At 41.3% G+C, this 23097-nt stretch overlaps 1 protein-coding gene across 1 annotated transcript in view; it reads left to right on the top strand.

Moving 5' to 3' along the window:
* Positions 1–23097, top strand: part of LOC125102363 (uncharacterized) — a 185629-nt gene that overhangs the window by 121987 nt on the left and 40545 nt on the right. The window contains exons 30-33 of the mRNA XM_047733495.1: positions 3107–3245; positions 11051–11204; positions 13081–13176; positions 14217–14381. Coding sequence (XP_047589451.1) covers positions 3107–3245; positions 11051–11204; positions 13081–13176; positions 14217–14381 — 554 coding nt within the window. The remainder of the gene's footprint in view (positions 1–3106; positions 3246–11050; positions 11205–13080; positions 13177–14216; positions 14382–23097) is intronic.

Below are 23097 nucleotides of genomic sequence, written 5' to 3' on the forward strand. Positions count from 1 at the left end.
GGAGAATGTGCAAAGTTTTGCATACTCTGCTCTGCTGAAAATAGATAAAGAGCAAACTGCACTAAAAAAAAAAAAAAAAAAAAAAAAAAATCCCGCTCTAAGATAATCATCTTTTTAAAAAAGTGCTCAGTTCCTGGCCCACTTCCCAGAAGGAGGCAAGGAGAAGTAAGGTGAACAGAGGAGATGGGTCTGTTCCCATCCTTTCCCAACTCCTCTCAGCTATTGCCGAGCTATTTGGAGTTAGATAAAATGACTTTTGTGGGCTTAGGTGCTTTAAAATATTCTTCAAAGGGATGCTCCGGATTTCAGCTTTGGTCGTCCCACTTGACTGAGGAAGCAGCAGCCCTTTGACACTGAGCATGAGCTGGGTGGCCCCGGACAACTCCTCTCCTTCCCTGAAAGCCAGCCACTCCCTTTGGATCAGCAGAGGATGTAATCGGCATGTGGGAGTTTGCACTGTGATTTCCCTGTAAAAGTTTAGGAGGCCAGTGAAAGCCAAGTACTATCCATATAAAGTTAGGGTTTCAGGAACTCTTGAGGCAAACTAAGCACAAAATGTACAGGCTCTTGAGTATTCACGTGGAGATAGGGCCATCGTGATTCCATATTCTCTCTCTCGCTCTCTCTTTCTAATTTCCCAAATGGGACCCTCTTGGGGGAAAGGCTTGTTTGTTTCCTGATGTTTTCTGGCTGAGAGTCTACTGCCAACACCCCGCTTCCCACCACAACTACATGGCAACCATCTCCCCTAGCCTCACAGGAAGGCCTCCTGCCCGGCCCTGTCTGCCCCCTTCCCTCCCACCCAGCAGCCGCCTGATGCCGCTAAGAAAGGGGAGCCTAAATGAGGATCCTAAAATCTGTAAACAACAAAGAAAGAGGAGTGCCCACCTCCACATCTGTGTTTAGGTGATAATGCTCAGAACAATGTTGCTGGGCAGTGATGGTGTGGAGGTGTACATACAGCACACACATAAATGAAAAGAGAAAAATTATCTGACACCAACCACTGGAACAAGAGAGAGATTCTTTTTTTTTTTTTTTAAAGATTTTATTAATTTATTATTTGACAGACAGAGATCACAGGTAGGCAGAGAGACAGGCAGAGAGAGGAAGGGAAGCAGGCTCCCTGCTGAGGAGAGAGCCTAATGTGGGGCTCGATCCCAGGACCCTGGGATCATGACCTGAGCCGAAGGCAGAGGCTTTAACCCGCTGAGCCACCCAGGCGCCCCAAGAGAGAGATTCTTGTTGGTCTTTACTACCTTCTAACCCTTGTTCAAACACACTTCACACTTTTTTAAAATTTTTTTTAAAAGATTTTATTTATTTATTTGACAGAGAGTACAAGTAGGCAGAGCACCAGGCAGAGGGAGAGGGAGAAGAAGACTCCCCGCTGAGCGGGGAGCCTGATGTGGGGCTTGATCCCAGGACCCTGGAATCATGACCTGAGCCGAAGGCAGCCGCTTAAACGACTGAGCCCACCAGGTGCCCCCAAACACACTTTACATTTAACAGAGCTTTCCTTAGAGGCTGTGTGTCCCTTCATATTCTTTTTTTCATTGTCATTGCGGAGGATTCTAAACCTTCCCCTCACCCCACCCCCAGTTGCTACTTAGCCCACAGAATGTCTTACCTACAGACCATCACACTAGGCCTTGAACAAATAAGGTTCACTGACAACCCCTCCTCCCAGCCACCACTAAAATTCTTGTACGAGTCACTCCAATGTGACTCCTCTTCTGGTGGAAGTTTCTTTTCTGTCCAACGTGACCATCAGATCTATAGAGAAATCATAAAAATTTTGATGATTGGATCCAATTTTTCAGGGGCCAGATGAGTACCTAAAAAACATTTTTCTCTTGTACGTAAAGCATCAAATGGATATGGAATCTAGGCTGCTCATCTTTTCCTAAAGCCAAAGCATATGGTGCAAGTATTAGCAACTCTTCTCAGTCCTGGTTCTGCTCTGGTCAGGCTCGCATGGGCAGCTTCCCCATTCCCTCAATTCCTCTGCCTCCCTTGCGTGTGGGAAGATATCCAATACCAGACCAGATAGGGTAGAAGGCTGCTCAGGTCTGGACAAGCTATTGAGAGAGGAACTCTGGAAATACCTCATAGCTCTCTCATCTCTCTCTTCTGCCTCAGGCTACATATCAGGCACAGTGACCAGTTTCCACAATCCTCTTCCTGTAGCAGGGATGTTCTCTCAAGTAAAGAGCCATCCCTGTCCTCACTGGGAGTTGAGAACTTTCAGATCATTCTAATGTCCCTGGAAGTGTGGGCCTACCCACATCCCCGCCATCATTTTCTTGCTGTGCTCTCCCATTCTGACTAGCTCCTCTCCTGGGCCAATAGCAGAGATGCTACTCCAGCCATCTAGACCCAGGCCAGTTTCCTCAACCCAGCACTGAGTGCCACAGAAGGCCCTTAACTTAAATTTCCATTCAAAATACATATAAGTCTGTTTATATCCAGCCCACTTTTGCAGCAAGGGTCCAAGAAATAAGTCAGTTTAGGATCTGTCATACCTACTCCTAAAATGATAAGAAGCTCCTAGAAGAGGGTGTGTGTGTGTTTGTGTGTGTGCGTGAGTGCATGCTCGTGCACATAGGAGTGAGTGCATATTTCTTGCTGGTCCTGAATGGTCTTGAGTCTTCTTTAACCCATGAGCCAGTGACAGAGGGGTTGATTTGTATGGCATGGCTATGAGAAATAAATGCTGGTTTATAATCTATAATAACTTAAGCCCCTAACAGATCTACTGAGACTTGCATTTTCCCATTCCTTGTGATTTCTTTTTCAATCTAGAGGCTGCAGCCTTGTAAAATATAAAACTTCCATTCAACAGTATGTTCTTATTCTGCTGAAAAGCAAAGCAAATTTTTATCTTATTGAGGGAGGAAGGAAGGAAGGAAGAAAAGATAAGTCAGACCTTGGGCTCTAGAACAGAAGACTTTGCTGGTCTTGCAAAACATATTTAGTATGCTCGCAAACAAAAGAAATACATTTAGGTAAAAAGTTAGCTTCAGAGGTGAAACGATGGCTCATTAGGCTAGCTGTCGTAGCCTGTATGTCACCATCGCTAACTGAAATGTCATCTGTCTTCCAGGGTCTGAGCTGCAGGAGCTGCAGAAAATGATTGACAACCTCCAGAGCCCCCAGGACCCTACCCAGGTGTCCCAGGCACTCCTCCTTCGAAGGGAGGTTATATTTTTGCAGTTTGACGCCGCAGTGAGACACCTTATCCGGTAAGGGTGGGGCTTGCATCCTGTCCAGTTAATTGTGTGGGGCAAGTACCTCTGAGCGACCATCGTGGGAGGTCACCCTTGGCAAGACTGAGTAAGGAGCCTAAAATAGTCAGGAACCACAGCCTGATCCAGAACACTGTGACTACCCAACGTACCCCATTGCAAAGGCTGTGTAGAAGGTGTTCTCATCAGATGATGATAGTCTTGATTTTATTAAATGTGATTTAAATACGTTAGTTTGCATAACAATCACTGCTGTCGCTGTTCAGGTTGTTTAATGGGGAATAATATTTTTTAGACTTCAGAAGATGATTCTAAGAGTTTTGTTTATTTTTTTCAGCCTTTAATTACCTTTCCAAAGAACAGAATTTTCACTGCACTTGCAAAGCCCGTGGAATTGGCTGAGTTAAATTTGTAAATTCAAATAAATAAATTGTAGGTATTAAGTACTCTCCATACGAAAAAGAAAGTCTCTTTGGTTAATCAACCGTGACTGATGAGAAAATTAGTTTACATTGAGAGTCACACTGTTTCTAGGGTAAATAATAAGTTTTGTATGGGAAGGGAAGCGGTTAGGCCTGAGCATCTCTGCTTCTTCTTAAATTGTCAAAATCAATTAACTTCCTTTGATTAATTCCCAATGTAAGCATTTAGCCAATCAGGGGATCTCAGGAGGCTACGCTCTTACCTGTGGCTTGTAATTGCCTTCCACCGTTAGCATGGGCATCGTAGAGCATGGAAACATAGGGATTGAACTGAACTCTATTTTCTCTTCCTGTTCTGCATCTTCTTTACTCTGAGCATCAGGGGGTCTCTGGATTCAGATGAAATCAGCAGAACAACAACAAAAAATTAGACTAATGCAGTTTCTTTTCATTGACAGCCTTCGGAGCTGTAGCTCATCAAGCGGAGAGGATATAAAGATTGTCGGGACGGCCATTCATTAGCCCTCTGACTCTCAAACCCCAAGTCAGAATTTGTGAAGAATTTATATAGAATGAAGAAATAGAACTATACCCTGGATGTTCTTCTTGGATTCCAGCTATGAGGGTTCGGCTTGTTACTGTTCTCCCAGGGGAACTAGTCTGCTTCCTCTAGGAATTCCTTTGAGGGGCTTTCTTTATCCTGGCACACTCAGCCTGCAGGAATGGAGGGGGGGGGCTCTGCCCTACATCTGGTTTTAGTAGATTCAGTATATCTTTCTCCTCCCCCATCTTGCCTCCTGCCCTTTCAAAAGGCTTTAGAGGGAACCACTCAGGACGGTTGATCTCCATGAGTTCCTCATTTATGGCATTTCCTCTAGCCTTTTCCTTCGGGACTCTTCAGAGTATGTATGTGTCTGGAATCACACAGTTAGTAAGTGACAGACTGGAACTAGAACCTGCATGCATTTGATTCCCAAGCTTCAGAATTAGGATGGATGCCAGACAGCAGTGTGGAGAGAAAAATAGACTCGGGAGAGAAGGCAGGAAACAGGAGAAAAAGAGAAGTGGAAAGATAAATGTCATCCAGCTTGATGATGTTAGTGCAAAACCTGCAAACAAGGAAAAGTCCTCAGATAATCAAGAGACAGGAAGTATGGGGAAGTTCCCTCACCCTTCCCCAGAGTTCACCAACTCTGAGCGAATATGACTGTTGACCCCAGGGAACTTTTTTGCTTATGTTAACTGAAGGCTTTTCCAGAATTTGAAAAGGAAGAGCTGAACTTTTACCTGGAACGAGAGCAGTGTGTTTCTATAGACTGGGGGGAAGTGAGGAAGGACATAGCTCAAAGTCATCAAGATAGTGGCCCTGTGATCACCTAGTATGTGGCTCCTGCTAATAAGTGGCACAGATCAGCTCTGGGAGCAGGATAAATGCACATTTCTTATTTATTTGATTTATTTATTTATTTCTTATTTTTAAAATTTAAATTCAATTAATTAGCATATAATGTATCATTTTTTGCAGGCGCACAGGTCTGTGATTCATCAGTCTTATACCCAGTGATCATTACATCACATGCCCTCCTTAATGCCCATCACCCAGTTACCCCATCCTTCCACCCATCTCCCCTCCAGCAGCCCTCAGTTTGTTTCCTAAGATTAAGAGTCTCTTATGGTTTGTCTTCCTCTATGGTTTCATCTTGTTTCATTTTTTTTTTCACTTCCCCTATGAAATTCCTTGTTTCTTAAATTCCACATATGAGTGAGATCATATGTTGCTTCTTAAATTCCATGAATGAGTGAGATCATATGATTGTCTTTCTCTGATTGACTTATTTTGCTTAGCATAATACCCTCTAGTTCCATCCGTGTTGTTGCAAATGGCAAGATTTCATTTTTGGTGGCTGCATGATATTCCTGTGTCTCTGTGTGTGTGTGTGCGCGCGCACTCCACATCTTCTTTATCCATTCATCTGTTGATGGATGTCTGGGCTCTTTCCATAGTTTGGCTATTGTGGACACTGCTGCTGTAAACATCGGGGTGCAGGTGCCGCCTCAGATCACTACCTTTGTTGGATGTACGTTTTTAAGCACAAAAGTTCACTCTGTCCCTGTCAACCTGCCCTCTACCAAGCTCCTGGTGGAAAGTGATATTGTCCTCCAAGACCACTGGAACCACATTGCCCAGGGCCTATCACCTCTGGGCATGTCCACCAACCTCAGGAGTTATTTACTAGCTGATGCAAGAAATGCCTGAGAAGTGAGCTTATCTTTAATTTCGGGTGAAGTAATCATTGTGTTGAAAGTAAATGCTTGGGTACAGTGGTTCTAATCGATCTTGTCTATTTGGCAAACTTCTATCATAAACCCCTGCCTGATTTTTGTATGGCCTATGGCCTAAGGATAGATTTTATATCTTTAAATGTTGGGGGAAAAAAATTCAAGAAAAGAGTACTATTTTGTGACACATGAAAATTATACAGAATTCAAATCTCGGTGTCCTTAAATGAAATTTTTGGGAACACAGTTATGTTCATTCATTTATAGATTATCTTGGAAGACAGAGGCTCAACCCGCTGAGCCACCCAGGTGCCCCTAAAAAGTCCCTTTAAAGGAACTCTGTAGAACAGAATAAAACACGTGGCATGAAAGTGCCACTAATCTGAACGTATTGCTGATGTTTGGAGTGATGAGGGCAAAAAAGGAGAAACTCAAGAAGATACCCTGAAGGTACCAGTAACTTTTGCAGAAACCTGAATTGGGAGCACAGAAAGGGATCGCTAAAGAAAGCCACACAACTTCTCGGTCCTTAAAGCTTTGTGGGGTTTTCCTTCATTTTTAAATTAATCTTTATGCTCATCTAGCTTAAGTATCTCTAAACACAGACATTAAAGTGTGCTTTGGGGTTATTTGGGGACTTCTGAGTTACAGAGGAACCCTCCTGTGAGCTGGGCCTGGCTTATGACCATGGTCCTGGTCCCCAGTGTCTGAGAAGTCAAGAGCCACACCTTCTGCCAGGGGCCTCCTCAGGGCTATTTTGCAGGTGTTTTTGTTGTTGTTTTGTCTTTTGTTTTCTTTTTTATATCCTTGCACCCAGGAGAAACTCTAGCATGTGCCATATGAATTTCCTGCTCTCTGTGATTTGAGCCAGCTTGCTGGGGATCATGCTCCGGGTAGCTCTGTCACACACAGGAGGCGTGGTGTGTTAGGAAACCCTTGACTGCTTATTGGTAGTAAGTCAGCTGGAGGGTGGCAGGACAATTTGCAGAATTCCATGTATCTGTTCTGGTATTTTATTAGGTTGGCAGGTGTACCCTGACCCAAGCCACAAGCCGTCCTCTTATTTCAGTGGGTTTCCCTGTTTCTTGTGTGCTGCCGGCTAGCTGTGCTGATCAGACCTACCCTCCCAGAAGATGCAGGCCCGAGCTTCCCCAATAAGGGTCTCAGTGAGTTGCAACAGGACCCCACGACCTGTTTTCAGTATTTCAAAAGGCATGGTAAAAAAGATACCTTTGCCCAAATGCCGTGCAGGTAAACAAAATGTCAAGTTTCTTTTTTTTTTTTTTTTTTTAAGCTGGCATTCTAAGCACTGAGATAAGGGAGAGAAGACATTTGCTTTGGCTGAGTTCCCACCATGTGCCAACTCCGTGGGATAGAAATCGTTCTCCCCATTTTTACAGATGAGGAAATAAAGACTCAGAAAAGTTGTGTAACTTGCACAGGGTCACACAGCCTGTCACAACAGAGCTTCCATCCGTGCTGTGTGTCCAATTCCAGAGCCCTAGTCCTTCCTTTATATCATGTTTCTTCATTTCTTCCTGCAGCTCAGAGGCAGAGCTGGAGGCTAATGCGGTGTTGGGTTACAGTTGGGAAACTGTTTAATGGATGTTTGGTGGAAAAATCTTTCAAAATATGGGGTCTGTGGAGAGGGGGGAATAAAAGAGGGTCTGGTGCTAAAAATATTGGATATCATCTTGAGACCCCTTTTTTCACAGAGCATTAGAAACATTCTATTGATAGAAGGGGATGGGTCTTACAAAGGACAGTGATCTAGACTGAGAAAGGACTAAAGTGGGGAAAAGAATAGCCAATGATTTGGGCAGTAGTGGTGCCTGTAGCTTGACTCTGGTCTTTCTAGAGAGCCTAGTATAGTCTATGATTCCATAGCTTGGACTCACAGTCACATATACACCTGAACATATTATATTTCTGATTAGTCTCCAAGCATCCGTTAAGTAATAGGCCTCATGTGCATACAAAGCTGTGTCTAGAGCTCTTGATCTGTCAGAAATTGTGTTCGTTTGTGGCCCTTGGTAGTCACAAATTTCTGCACAAACTTGCCAGGATAAGAGAGCATATCCGTGTTCTGTGTTCTTCTCCATGGTTGTCAGTCAGGTATAGCCCCAAGAAGAGAACAGAAAAGACTCAGGAAAAACAAAGTTTATTATATTCACAGGTGCTAGAAACCAGATGTATGCCATGACACACACAGCCACGTGGGAAAGCGTCTATGTGGGTCAGGAACAAGGAGAGTGCTGAGCCATAGCCTGGAAAGGCAAGGCAGGGCAGGGTGAAGAGTTTAAGAGCTGCTGGGTTGAATCATTCCAGTGGGCTTTGGGTGGTAGAGGTGGTCTCTAGTTGTTGACTAAGCCCTGAGATGAATAAAGCAGAGGAATAGTGCCTCCCCCATGCAAGGGTCAGAGAGAAGAGCCATGGCTTTGGATTGGTTCACATATGAAAGCTGTGCTCCCTGCTCAGTCCTTTGCTATCTCTAAGAACCGGCTAGCCCAAAGAGGGGAAGTCTCTTCCTTAGCCAGAAGGTCTTTAAAGATGTCAAAACATTCATAATAGATGGAAAACAAATTTTAAAATATAAGCACTATAGTCAAGGATTGAACAAATCCGATGTGAACAAAGCCAGACCCAGAAGGTGAGAGAAAGCACAGGAATGATAGGAATCATCCGGTGGATTGGTGGGAGAGAAGAGCAGGACGGATATGAAAGGAGCCAATCAGAGAGATGTTGTACGGGATACTGGGCTTATGTGCTCTTGATTTGGGCTGAAAAGAAATGTTTCTATTAAAATATTCTGCTTTCTGGTACCATTGTTTTGAGGAGATCCATACAATCTATACAAAGGTGTGGGTGTAGAAAGTACCACGGGAGTTTAGAGGATGGTCAGAAGCAGCTGGATAATGAGCTCTGCCTCACTGGGCTGCTATCAGGCAGGAAGGTCAAACCCGGTTTTGTACCTTGGACAGTTCCTGCACTTTGCTTTGTAGGTAGTAGGTGCTTGGTACATTGCTGTCACATGGGTATCAAGTGAATGATGCATCCTTGGCAGGACCCACTGAAAATCGTTAGAAAACACGTGAACATATGAAGAATGGGAGAAAGTGTCCTCATTGAGCAACTCCAGACTCCATCCTTGAACTCGGCGGATAAACCAATTATTTTATCTAGTCTCTCAGTATAAAATAATATTCAACTATTTTTTGTTAATTCTCATTAAAATGTGAAAAGGTGGTATGATTTTTGTACCAGTACAATGGTTTGATGTAAAAATATAGCGCTCCCTTTATCTGTCTTTGAACTAAAGTTCACAAGCCTCTCCTGCTGATGGCTAAAAGATTAAACTTTCTAATTCCATGTCATTCAGCTGCATGTAGAGCTTAAAAGTGGTCAGTCTGAGATTTAAAATTAATTAATGCAAGATGAATGAATCCCCATTTCCCTTTGTTTTAATTGCCTCCTATTCACCCTGTTGGTAAGGGAGAGGTTCTGTCCTGGGGTTACAGGGATGGCCGAACACATGACACTTAAACTGGACAGGTGAGATCAACGGCAGTTTACTAGTTACATACACTCACAGCCCGGGGAAGAGGACACTGTGTACAATGCAAAGCCCCAAGGGAGTTGCCCTTGGGAACAGAGTGAAAAACCAGCAACCATGGGAGACAAGCTGTGTGGTATCAAGAGGGTGTGATGTCCCCTCATTTCTGCAGGAGAATGTGATTGGTTCAATTGAATGCTTTAGTGGTCTGGCAAGGAACTGAAGCCACTACTAGGGACAAGCAGGGACTGCACATGGATCCCTTTGATATGGAAGGTTACTGGACTAGAAGACTTTATCTGTGGGAGCAGAGTGGAAAGGGGAACTTGTGATTAAGGCATTCAAGACCTTCCTGATTTTACCAGGGGTGAAGTTAGCACGTAATATTGGACCTTAATTTTAGGCCTTACACCATGATGTAAGTTCCTGGGGTGCTTATAAATCATCATAGCAGTTGGGAAGGAACGGCTACCTCACCTACCCATTGTGGGTTATCTGGTCCAACCCCAGATCGCTTCTGATTGACCTGATGCTCAGCACTCCACATACACACTCTCCAGTGGGGGCTCAGGCACTCCCGAGGTCTTTCCCCAACACTGATTGTCTGCTCGTCTCTGGGAGGCTGCCTCATTTTCCTCAGTGCTATCATTTCCCTCATTTCCATCAGTCATGGTTAATCACGTCTTTCTGATGTCTGCTTTATGCAAGACGTGGGCCAAGCCCATGGAAGATTCAGGCAAAAGGTCCCCTCTGTTTTGGGATACCATCTCCTTGGTAAATCCGGTATCAGCATATTTTTTAAGGTATCCACTAGATGTAAGTTCTAAAAACAGTCTTTCCTTGCTTACTAAACTCTTATTTCCTTTTGGCCAAAAAAAAAAAAAAAATCATTGTAATTTTTCACACATACTTCCTTCTCTACAACTTATGGTATAAATTTCATACGCCAGGCTTTTTGGTTCTTGATATGCAAAGCCAAGTTCTGTTCAAAACAAAACAAAAAGCTTCCTCTCTCAAACCTCAAGATTTTATTATTTAATTTAAAATTTGGTTTTATATATCAAGAATCATCTCTGCTATTGGTCTTAAAACAGTCAATTCAGCAATCCATATCTTTGTTCTAGAGCTACAGCTGACCTGTCTGCAGCAGTAGTCACATGTGGCTACTTAATTGAAATGTTTAAATTAATATTGATTTAGACGATGAGAAATTTAAAATTCAATTCCTCAGTCCCAGTAGCCACATTTCGAGTGAGCAACAGCCACACATAACTAGTGGTTACCATACTGGACAGTCAAACTTAGAACATTTCCACATTGCTTTAAGTTCTACTGGATAATGCTAGTCTGGAGTGTGTCTGCCTTTCCCTTGAGGGCTGTGAATTGTGACTGAAGGGCAACGTGTAAAGAAAGAAGGGTGAGGTCGTTGAGGAAGAAACCTGTGTATATCTCAAAGTTTTATCCTGCTGCAGTAACTTTGAAGAAAGTTTTGAGTTTGAGAAGCTTAAATAATGGCTTTTAATGAGATTCCCTCCATGTTTGGGTAGAAGAACATTCTTGGCCGCGGGAAACGCTCCTGCCTACCAGTCTGTCACAGATGGTATGTACCACGGATTGCCCCCACTGAGCAACTCTCTTGTGAAGAGCATTTTTGCTTCACAGCTCAGCCTGCCCCAGCCACTGGATCCACGGAGCCTCCAGGTATGTCAAGAGGTACTTTTATACCTATAAATGGTGTGTTATACATCAGGGATTTGGGCACTGTGTTTCCATTTGGTTTAAATTTTGCAGGGACTCGCCCTTCTCTGGGATTCTTTATCCTTGCTTGGCTCCCCTTAATTGACTCGGGAGAGCAGCTGGGGCCCACTGTTATTCCCAGTCAGAGTCTTTGCCCCCAAACTATTCATCAGGTGAATTGGGTCAATAGCTTATCTGTTCACAGCTGGTAGCAAAACCAACAGTTGATGTTTTCAATTTAATAAATAAGGATGACAGCAATCACAATACATAAATTAGGTCAGCAGCTGAGGTTTGAACAGCCCTGGTTACAACAGGTGTTATCAAATGTAATCCTAGCAACCATTATTTAGGCACCAACAATATTACCCTCTTTCTACGACTAAAAGGTTAAGGTTCTGGCAGACCAGAGATCAGACTGCTGGGGAGTTGTGGCAACCCGAGGTCACAAATTGTATTGGTTATCTATGACAGTGTAACAAATCACCCCCCAAATTTAGCAGACTAAAACAATAAATGTTCATCATCTCATGTAGTTTGTGAGGCTCAGGAATCTGGGAACAGTTTATTGTGTAGTTCTGGTTAGTCGTGTGGATTTCTCACCAGTCAGCAATTAAGGTATTGGCCCAGCTGTCATCATCTCAGGGGTCTACTGGAGGAGAATCTGCTTCCAAGCCCACTCACAGGGCTGATGGTAGGCATCAGAAGATCCACTTGCAAGCTCGTTCATGTAGGCTTGTCCACAGGGCTTCCTCACAACATGACAGATGGATTCCTCCAGACCAAACAATTCAAGAGAGAACAAGAGACAGACCCCAAGGTGGAAGTCATAGCCTTTTTATTACCTCATTTTAGAAGGGACATCCCATCTTTTTTGCCATATTTCATTCACTAGAAGTGAGTTAATTTTAGCCTACACTCAAGGGGAGAAGACTTAAACTCTACCTCTTTATGGGGAAGAATATCAAAGAAGTTTTGGACATATATTTAAAACCACCTCACAAACCCAGGTCTTCTGACTCCAAAAGCTCCAACCTAGTGTTTATATATTGCAAAGCTAAGCCAAGTAATGCCAATATCAACCCCATGTAAGTCCCACAATTTTATCTTCCCTAGCAACAAGACAATTATTCTTGGCCCAAGCCTTGACCCTCATTTAGTCCTAGAGGACAGGATTGACCATGACCCCTGGGCCTGTTCCTATTGCCTTTGGATGTTGGCTGGGATTAGGTAGATGCAAGTGTCCTGGTTTCCTGCTACCTGAATCAAGTCTAACTCTAAGAATTGTCTGAAGCCAGTTCCAAGTGTGCAAGTATAGAATGGGGTCAGATGGACAGGTCAACTATGTCCAGGGCTACATGTGCTGCCACAAGTAGTAGAGGACATCTTGGCTGTTGGACAGTGACATGGAGAAGACAGAAGTCCACATGTTAATATCGTGACTTTGGCTTTGAGTTGTTACCTAGAACTGGAACACAGTGATGATGAAGGAAAACATTTTAAAGTTCCTAATACTGAGAACATTTAAGTTTATGTTTGTTGAATATAAATATGTCCCTTTGTTTTTATAGTATTCTGGAAATTCCAAACACTGGTGCTAACTAGTTACACTGAAGTCTTAAGAACCCTTCTATGTTTAGCCAGATTCTGGAGGGGAAAAAAAGGATGATTATTCTCTCCTCTACATTATCAAGGACCTTCTATCAAGACTATTTCTACATAGTAAATAAATCATCCCACAGTGTTTTGGAGTACAGACACAGAAATCCTGCTCATACAAGATGTTTATTATTTATGGACACAGTATACCATTATCATGTTTCTTATTTGGTTCTTTTAGGCATCCGTGCTATTCCCTTGGAGAGCATTTCTGGAAGATGGAGGACTGTTTCCAGTTATGAGTAGCAGACCAGATACCCTAGAATATAATATGCAGGTAGGCTAGGTCTTCCCACTTGTCACAGAGAGAAATGAATGTAGACTGCAAAGCAGGCGTCCTTGGGTCCATAGGTCAATGGTGAATAATTTATGAGATAAGCAGGGGTGTTTGATTATGAAGCTATAAACCCAGCTTCATGTGAGTCATGTTTTCTTATGACAAGAAGAGAATCATTTTCTTGGTGGTACGGGCCTCAGTTGTAGATTCAGCTGTAGTTCCCACGGCCAGTGAAGATTAGGGAGAGTGGCCATCCATCTCCAATCACTCTCCAGGCCTCTTAGAGAAACAGCCAGGCTGGAAGTTCAGGGTTGTATGACCAGGATCCTGGCCTACCTATAAACAGTGGTAGGGAGAGAATTCTTTAAGCGGGATCCATAGGAGAATTTCTTTCAATTATGTGTTTCCCCCCTAATTACCTAAGCAAATATCATTGTGTTCTCATTTTTAAAAAATAGAAAATATAGAAAGTACTAAGAAAAAAGTGAAAATCAACCACAAATTTGCTCCAAAGTAATATGGAAGTGGGTAGTGGTGGTGATAGGGGCAGGCCTGGCCATAGGCTGATGGGTTTGGGGGCTGGGAGATGGGAACTATACTGTTTGCTTTTGTTTATAACTGTTTGGATTTTTTAAAGTAAAGTATTAAGAATGGTTAAGAAAATCAATTATAGTCCCCCAATAGGAAGCAATCACAGTTTACATATTGGTTTATTTTTTTCTGGTATTTTTCTTATGCATACCTGTGTTTGTATCTGTACTTTTCAAGGAAAATGGATATCATACTATACATTCACCATGTATAGATACCACAGTAAAGTGCTGGGAACCTTGGGCTTCCATACAAAGCTGAAAGTCTGATATATTCAAGGAGAACTTTGAGCTAGAAATGTTACTTTAAGATTTTTATGGATTTTCTAATAATCAAGAGGGCAGGGCTTATAAATATAATTATTTCTAGTTTTTTCCCCAAAATCATGTATAAAGGATACATAGAAATCTTTAACATGGGTGTTTTGTTTTGTTCTTTTTTGTTTCTAGCTGTGCCTCTGTGGGCTGAGTGAGCTTGACCTCAAGGTAGCCCATGGAGAGCTGGTGGGCATGCAGCTGCTTTTGGAAGATGTACTTCTGAGCAGCCATCATATGACCATGGAGGACCCCTCCACACAGCAAGTCATACTGGACAAACACAGTCAGATACTCTTGGTAAACAGTCTACGTAATTGGCCAGGGCTGTATTGTATTAAAGGACCTTCCTCTCTGGAGTCAGAGAGCTACAGATGCTGTCCAGCGGTATTTCCCAATGGGCCCCAGGACTGAGCTAATGTTGCATGGGGGCAGCAGTGGGGTAGGGGTCATCTCTAATATATGGTATATCCATTTCTTTTCATTTTAAAAAGAGAACAAAAGGGGTGCCTGGGTGGCTCAGTGAGTTAAAGCCTCTGCCGTCGGCTCAGGTCATGATCTCAGGGTCCTGAGATGGAGCCCCGCATTGGGCTCTCTGCTCAGCAGGGAGCCTACTTCCCCCCTCCTCTCTCTCTGCCTGCCTCTCTGCCTACTTGTGATCCCTATCTGTCAAATAAATAAATAAAATCTTTAAAAAAAAAAAGAGAGAGAACAAAAGTTGTGGGAGACCCACTGAAACAAGTAATGGAACAAGTAATCCAACTGGCTGGATTTCCTTAGGAGTCACGCACATTTAGAGTTGGAAGACACATGTAGAACTGGAGTTGGAAGGACTGGAGGGGTATGACAGAGACCCTAGGTGAACCTGTCTAGCCTAGGCTCTCATCTTCATCACTCAGCTAGTCTACAGACTCCTAGGCAAGCGCTGTCTCCTCTGGACTTGTCCCTCCGAAGCTCTAAGGTGCCAAGAACCTCTAGCCCACCTTATCATAACTGGAAATAATTCTGCCCCTATCTGGGAACCAGAGACTTGTAGTGACACAGAGTAAGCTAGCTCGTGCCCCCATCTGAAGAGCCCCCTCTTCTGAGCCAAACATTCTGAGAGAGAGGTCTGCAGCAGCCCCGACCAATTCCTTACCTTCAATCCGCTCCTCAGAAACTACAATTTGTCACCACTGAGACCGTTCTTACCAAGAGCACCACGATCCTTGTCACTAAATCCTCTGGATACTTTACAGTCCCTTTCCAACCTGAACCCCTTGTCAGCACTGGACACAGTGTGTCCTTCTAGCGGCCTCCCTGCACCTGGCTTCCAAAGCAGGGCTCCCTCCTAGTTTCCCCTGGCATTGCAGCCAGGCCTTCTCAGCCTTCCCCACAGACTCTCCTCTGCCTCCTGCCCCCGCTTCCTCTCCCAATCCCCCAAAGTATGATTTTTGGGGTTCTGTCCCCTACTACCCTCCCACGGGTCTGCATTTTGACTTCCATGTCATTAGCCACTTCAGTCTTTGTTGGCTCCTTCCTCCATAAAAAAGCATTAAAAGTGATCGTTTACAACCATATTAATGTAAAAAAATGATATCCTACATTAAAACATTTTATTAAGCCTCAATATCCCTTATCTCCTGATTTTAAAAGAAATTAGAAGACTTTGTAGGCCCTAGGCACTGTGTCTGGTCCATAAGTGTCCCCTGAACACTCTTACTACTACCATTGGTATGATTGAGATCTTTTCAGAGTGCTTTAGTAATTACTAGTTTCTGTCATCTTCACAACAATTCCATGAAGGGGGTACTCGCAGTATTCACATTTTACAGATAATACTGAAGCTCAGAAAGGTTAAGTGATGTGCCCAAAGTCATATAATCTCGTGAGGAGAGAAACCCAGATTCCAAATGAACAGTCTAGCGCCAGAGCTCCCCTCTACTCTTGCCCACTACGTTGTTCCACTTCTCAGCCTCTCCCTAGACAAACTCATCTGCTTTTGTAACTTTGATGACTTTACACGTGATGACTCATGCAATGACCATCTACATGTCGTGTCCCAATTTCAATCCTGTCAGATTCATGCATTCAACTTCCTTGTTCCACCCCAGAGTCCGTGTGTCCCAAACTGAGCTTATTTCACAGCCCAAAACTCACCCTTCTTTCCATATTCTCTGTCAGTGGACCACTCCTCGCCCAGTGGCCCAAGCCAAAAAATCTGGACACCCATCTTTGATTTCTCTCTTCCATACCCCACAATCAAATGCTAAGTTTTACTATCCTATTACTTTAATATCTCTCAAGTTTGTCTACTGCTCCCCATCTTCCATCACCAATCCCCAGTCAGCATTGTCTCCTAATGTTGGGCTATGAGCATAACCTCCAGTTGGACTCCCTATGTTCACCCTTGCCTCCTTCTGGTACATTCACCAGGGTAATATTTTTACATGCAAAACTGATTATGTCACTTCCCTCTTATAACCCTTCAATGATTTCCAAAGGCCCCCAAAATAGAATCTAAATGCCACAACGAGACCTTCACCACCTATCTCCTCCTGGTATCTCCACCCTCAACTTCTTTCATTTTATGAAACATACCATGCTGTCTCTCCTCAGTAACTTTGTGCGAGCCAGTCCCTCTGGTAGAAAACTTCCTTCCTTTTCCTCCTCCCTCTCTACTTCATCATCTGATTAAATCCTAGTTATCCTTCAGGTTTCAACTTCCACACCACTCTTTCAGAAGCTTCTTCAGATTTTTTACCTTTTAGCTGATGCCCCTCTATGCCAATGACGGTGAACTTGCTATAAGAAACAGGTTGTCCTACTAGCCGTGACTTAAATTAGAAAGGGTACTACTCTTTCAAAACAAGTCTAGGAGGAGGTGGTTCGGGTTGGTACAGCCACTCAGGTTGATGTAGGCCCCAGCTCTGCCATCTTGGGTATATCCAGAAAATGTCTCTTTCATCCTTGTAAGATGAAAACAAGAACAAAAAACTTTCTCCTTAAGGGGCTTTATCTTTTTACCAAGGAAGAAAATCCTTTCCAGAGCCTTCTAATAGATCTTCCCTGTGTCCTACTAGCTAAGTCTACTTCAGTGGAAAATTAGTGGAAAAGGAAGTGTGTTGGGATGGGCTATCTAAATTCCACACAGAATTAGATGTTTCATTCAGAGGGAGCATTTGTAAATCAGGCTTGGCACCATACTTGGTGCCAAGATCAAGAAGCATACTGGGCCCTTTGGGCCCTCTAGTTACCATTACTTGGTCCTGTTTTTGATGGATTGCCATCATTCCCTGACATCCCCACTCTCCCCCACCTTCGTGCTGTATCCTGTCTCCTGTTCCTTCTTCCATCCTCTAAAACACTTAGGAAGAGAAAACTTCTCTTAATATGAATATATTAACATGCTAAGTTTATGTTAAAGTAATTATTATTTTTTTTAAAGATTTTATTTATTTATTTGACAGACAGAGATCACAAGTAGGCAGAGAGGCAGGCAGAGAGATAGGAGGAAGCAGGCTCTCTGCTGAGCAGAGACCCCGATGCGGGGCTCAATCCCAGGACTCTGAGTTCATGACCTGAGCCGAAGGTAGAGGCTTTAACCCACTGAGCTACCCAGGCACCCCTGTAATTATTTATTTTAATTAGTTTTATTTCATGATTTGTTTTTAAATATTCATAGACACTAGGAAGCACTGGAATTTATACTGCCTGTGAGAAAGTACTCTGAGTTTCCTGGCCATGATCTCTTAGACTTCAGGCTCTTAAACTCCAAAACAAAAGTGATAGGCCCTTAAAGCAGTGGTCCCAGGAGCCCTGGGTTCCTCAGAGGCAAGTTGGAGTTTTGGTGTATTTTTTAAATTTATAATGCCTTTTTAAATTGAGGTATGATTAACATATAATACTAGTTTCAGGTATAAAACATAATGATTCTCTGTATTGCATTGCAAAATGAAAATCATAGTAAGCCTAGTTACCATCCATTACTATACAAAGTTAATACAGTATTATTGACTGTATTCCCCAAACTGTATGTTATATCCACATGAGTTTTTTATTTTATAATTGGAAGTTTGTACTTCTTGTTTCCCTTTACTCATTTGTCCCCCAAACCTCCTCTCCTCTGGCAACCACCAGTCTGTTCTCTGTATCCATGTCTTGCTTTAATTTTGTTTTGTTTTTTAGATTCCACATAAAAGTGAAAGCATGCAGTACTTGTGTCTGACTGACTTATCTCACTTAGCTTAATACCCTCTAGATCCATCTATATTGTCACAGATGGCAGGTTTTCATTCTTTTTTATGGCTGAGTAGTATTCCTGTGTGTATGTGTGTAATCGCCTCTTTATCTGGTGATCCATCAATGAGCCCTTAGGTTGTTTCCAATATCTTGGCTATTGCAAATAATGCTTCAATGAACGTAACATGCATATATCTTTTCAAATTCATACTTTGATTTTCTTCATAGATACCCAATAGTGGAATTACTGGTTCATATGGTAGTTCTGTTTTTAAGAGGAACCTCCATACTGTTTTTCATAGTGGTGCACTAGTTACATTCCCACCAACTGTGCACAACAGTTCTCTTTTTACCTTGCCAAAACTTGTTATTTATTTATTTAGTGATAGTTATTCTGACAGGTGTGTAGTGATATCTCATTCTGGTTTTGATTTACAGTCCTCTGGCGATTAGTAATGTTAAGCATTCTTCATATACTTATTGAGCATCTATATGGGTTTGTTAGTTAGTTTGTTTGTTTGTTTGTTTGTTTTTGGAAAATGTCTATTCAGATCCTCTGACCAGTTTTAAACTTTCTGTGTTTTTTGTTATTGACTTGTATGAATTCTTTATGTATTCTGGATTTTAACCCCTATTAGGGATATGATTTCCAAATATCTTCTTCCATCAGTAGATGGCTTTTTTATTGTGCTGATGGTTCCCTTCACTGTGTAGTAGCTTTTTAGTTTGATGTAGTCCCACTTGTTTACTCTTGCTTTTGTTTTCCTTGACTTTGGAGTCAGATCCAAAAAAATATGTCAAAGATCTTACTGCCTATGTTTTCTTCTAGGAGTTTAAATTTCAGGCCTTACATTCAAGTCTTTCATCCATTTTGTGTTTATTTTTGTATATGGTGTAAGACAGTGGTCTGTTTTAATTTTTGCATGTAGCTGTCCCGTTTTTCCAGTACCAGTTATTGAAAAGATGGTCCTTTCGTCATTTTATATTCTTACCTACCTTGTCATAAATTAATTGATCATATATGCATGAATTTATTTCTGGGCTCTCTATTCTGTTCCACCGATCTATGTATTTATATGCCAGTACCATGTTGTTTGATCATTATAGCTTTGTAGTATAGTTTGAAATCAGGGATCGTACTGCTAGATTTGTTTTTCTTTCTCAAGATTGTTTTAGTCATTTGGGAGTCTTTTGTGGTTCCATATAATATATTTTAGAATTATTTATTCTAGTTCTGTGAGAAATTCATTAGAATTTTGATAAAGACTGCATGTGGTGCCTGGGTGCCTCAGTGGGTTAAGCCTCTGCCTTCGGCTCGGGTCATGGTCTCAGTGTCCTGGGATTGAGCCCTGCATCAGGCTCTCTGCTCAGCAGAGAGCCTGCTTCCTCCTTGCTCTCTGCCTGCTCTCTGCCTGATCTCTCTCTCTCTCTCTCTGTCAAATAAGTAAATAAAATCTTTAAAAAAAAAGTGCATGAATCTGTAGATTGCTTTGTGTAGTATGAATATATTAATATTAATTTGAATTCTTCTAATTCCATGACCATGGAATATCTTTCCATTTATTAGTGGCTTCTTCAATTGACAAGTTATAGTTTTCAGTGTACAGGTCTTTCACTTCCTTAAGTTTACTGCTCAGTATTCTTTTTATATGATTATCAATGGAATTGTTTTCTCCATTTCTCATTTTTGTAGTTTGTTATTAATGTATAAAAACACAACAGATTTTGTATATTAATTTTGTATCCTGCAACTTTGCTGAATTCATTTGTTAGTTCCAATAGTTTTTTTGTGGAATCTTTAGTTTTCTATATATAATATCATGTGATCTGCAAATGGTGACAATTTTACTTCTTCTTTTCCATTTCATGTGGTTTTTACTTCTTTTTCTTGCCTAATTGCTCTGCCTGGGATTTTCAATACTATGTTGAATAAAAATGAAGAGGGTGAACATCCTCATCTTGTTTCCAATATTAGGGGAAAAACTTTAAGCTTCTCACAGCTGAATATATTAGCTGTGAGTTTGTCACATATGGCTTTGTTGTGTTGAGATACATTTCCACTCTACCCACTTTGCTGAGAATTTTTATCATAAATGGATGTTGAATTTTTTCAAATATTTTTTCTGCATCTATTGAGATGATCATGATTTTTTATCTTTCATTTTATTAATCAGGTTTATCATGTTGATTGATTTGTGAATGTTGAACCATCCTTGCATTCCTGAAATAAATCCCACTCGGTCAATGGCACATGATCCTTTTACTATATTGCTCAATTTTGTTTGTTAATATTTTGTTAAAGATTTTTGTATCTGTGTTAATTGGGGATATTGGTCTGTAATTTCCTTTTTTGTGTTGTCCTCATCTGTTTTTGATATCTGGGTAATGCTGGCCTCATAAAATGTGCTTGGAAACATTCCCTCCTCTAATTTTTTGGAAGAGTTTGAGAAGGATAGATGTTAATTCTTCTTTGGATGTTTGGTAGAATTCATCAGTGAAGCTGTCTGGTCTTGGATTTTTGTTTGTTAGGAGGTTTTTGATTAATGATTCAATCTCCTTACTAGTAATTGGTCTATTAAGATTTTTTTTTATGATTCAATCTTTGAAGATTTATAAGTTCCTAGGCATTTATCTATTTATTCTAGGTTGTCCATTTTATTTGTATCTAATTGTTAATAATTGTCTCTTAACGATCTTCTATATTTCTATGGTATCAGTTATAAGTTCTTTCATTTCTGATTTTATTCCTTTTAGCCCTCTCTTTTTTTCTTGGTTGAGCCTAGCCATAGGTTTGTCAGTTTTGTTTATATTTTCAAAGAACCAGCACTTCATTTATTTTTTAAAAACTATCTTTTTAGTCTCTATTGTATTTATTTCTGCTCTGATCTTTATTATTTCTTTCCTTTTACTAACTTGGGCTTTGTGTCATTTTTTTAAAAGATTATTTATTTATTTATTTGACAGAGAGGCAGCGAGAGAGGGAACACAAGCAAGGGAAATAAGAGAGGGAGAAGCAGGCTTCCTACTGAGCAGGGAGGCTGACATGGGGTTCGATCCCAGAACCCTGGGACCATGACCTGGAACCATGACCTGAGGCAGATGCATAATGACTGAGACACCCAGGCACCCCTATTTGTGTCATTTAAAGCCCATGTTTCCTTACTGATTTTTTCCATCTGGACGATCTATTAATTGATACAAGTGGGATGTCAAAGTATCCTATTATTATTGTATTGCTGTCAATTTCTCCCTTTAGGTCTCTTAATATTTGTTTTATATTCTTTGGTCCTCCTACATTGGGTGCATATATATTTATAAAAGTGTTATCTTCTTGAGGTTGATTTCTTTATCATTATGTAGTGCTCCTCTTTGTCTTTTATTATAGTCATTGTTTTAAAGTCTATTTTGTCTAATATGAGCATAGCTATACCAGCTTTCTTTTCATTTTCATTTACAAGGAATATCTTTTTTCCATCCCTTCACTTTCAGTTGGTGTGTGTCCTTACTTATGAAGTGCGTCTCTGAAAAGCAGTATATTAATGTGCCTTGCTTTTCTATCCATTCAGCTACTCTGTGATATTTTTTTTAGAACACTTAGTCTATTTGCATTTATTTTAATTATTGATAGGTAAGTACTTATCACCATTTGTTACTTGTTTAGTGACTATTTTTATAGTTCCTTTCTATTCCTTCCTTCTTCTCTTTCTTTCTTCCCCTCTGGTTTGGTGACTTTCTTTAGTGTTATGTTTAGATTCTTTTCTCATTTTCTTTTATATATTTAATATAAATTTTTGCTATGTAGTTACTGTAAGTTCACGTATATCATCCTATGTATATAACTGTCTCTTTTAAGTTGATAGCAACTTATATTTGAACATTTTCCAAACCCTACATTTGAACTACCGTACCCCCTCATGTTTGTTTGTTTGTTTGTTTTCATGTTTGTTTTTGATGTCACATTTTACATCTTTTTATTTTATTTACTTGAACTAATTATTATAATTTTAGTTAATTTTACTTTTTACTTTTTGACCTTCATAGTAGTTTTATAAATTAACTCATTACCTTTACTATATATTTACTTTTTCTGGAGAGATTTTTACTTTTGTATTTTTGTTGTTGTTGTTATTAATAATTAGGGCTATTGGGTGCCTGGGTGGCTCAGTGGGTTAAGTCTCTGCCTTTGGCTCAGGTCATGATTTCAGGGTCCTGAGATCGAGTCCCGCATCGGGCTCTCTGCTAAGCAGGGAGCCTGTTTCCTCCTCTCTCTCTCTCTCTCTCTCTCTCTGCCTACTTGTGATCTCTCTCTGTCAAATAAAGAAAATCTTTAAAAAATAATAATAATTAGTGCTATTTTGCTTCTGCTGAAAGAAGTCTCTTTAACATTTCTTTTTTTTTTTTAAGATTTTATTTCTTTATTTGACAGAGAGAGATCACAAGCAGGCAGAGAGAGAGGAGGAAGCAGGCTCCCTGCTGAGCAGAGAGCCCGCAGGGCTCGATCCCAGGACCCTGGGATCATGACCTGAGCCGAAGGTGGAGGCTTAACCCACTGAGCCACCCAGGCGCCCCTCTTTAACATTTTTTATAAGGCCAGTTTAGGAGCGATGAACTCTTTAAGCTTTTGTCTGGAAAACTCTCTCTCTTCTTCAGTTCTGAATGATAACCTTCAGGTAGAGTGTTCTTGGTTAGAGGTTTTCTCCTTTCAGTACTTTGAATATATCGGGTCACTCTCTTCTGGCCTGCAAAGTTTCTGCTGAGAAATCTGCTGATTATGGTGTTTCTCTTGTATATAACA

The sequence above is a fragment of the Lutra lutra genome, chromosome 6 (genome assembly GCF_902655055.1).
Source record: "Lutra lutra chromosome 6, mLutLut1.2, whole genome shotgun sequence".
Lineage (NCBI taxonomy): Eukaryota > Metazoa > Chordata > Mammalia > Carnivora > Mustelidae > Lutra > Lutra lutra.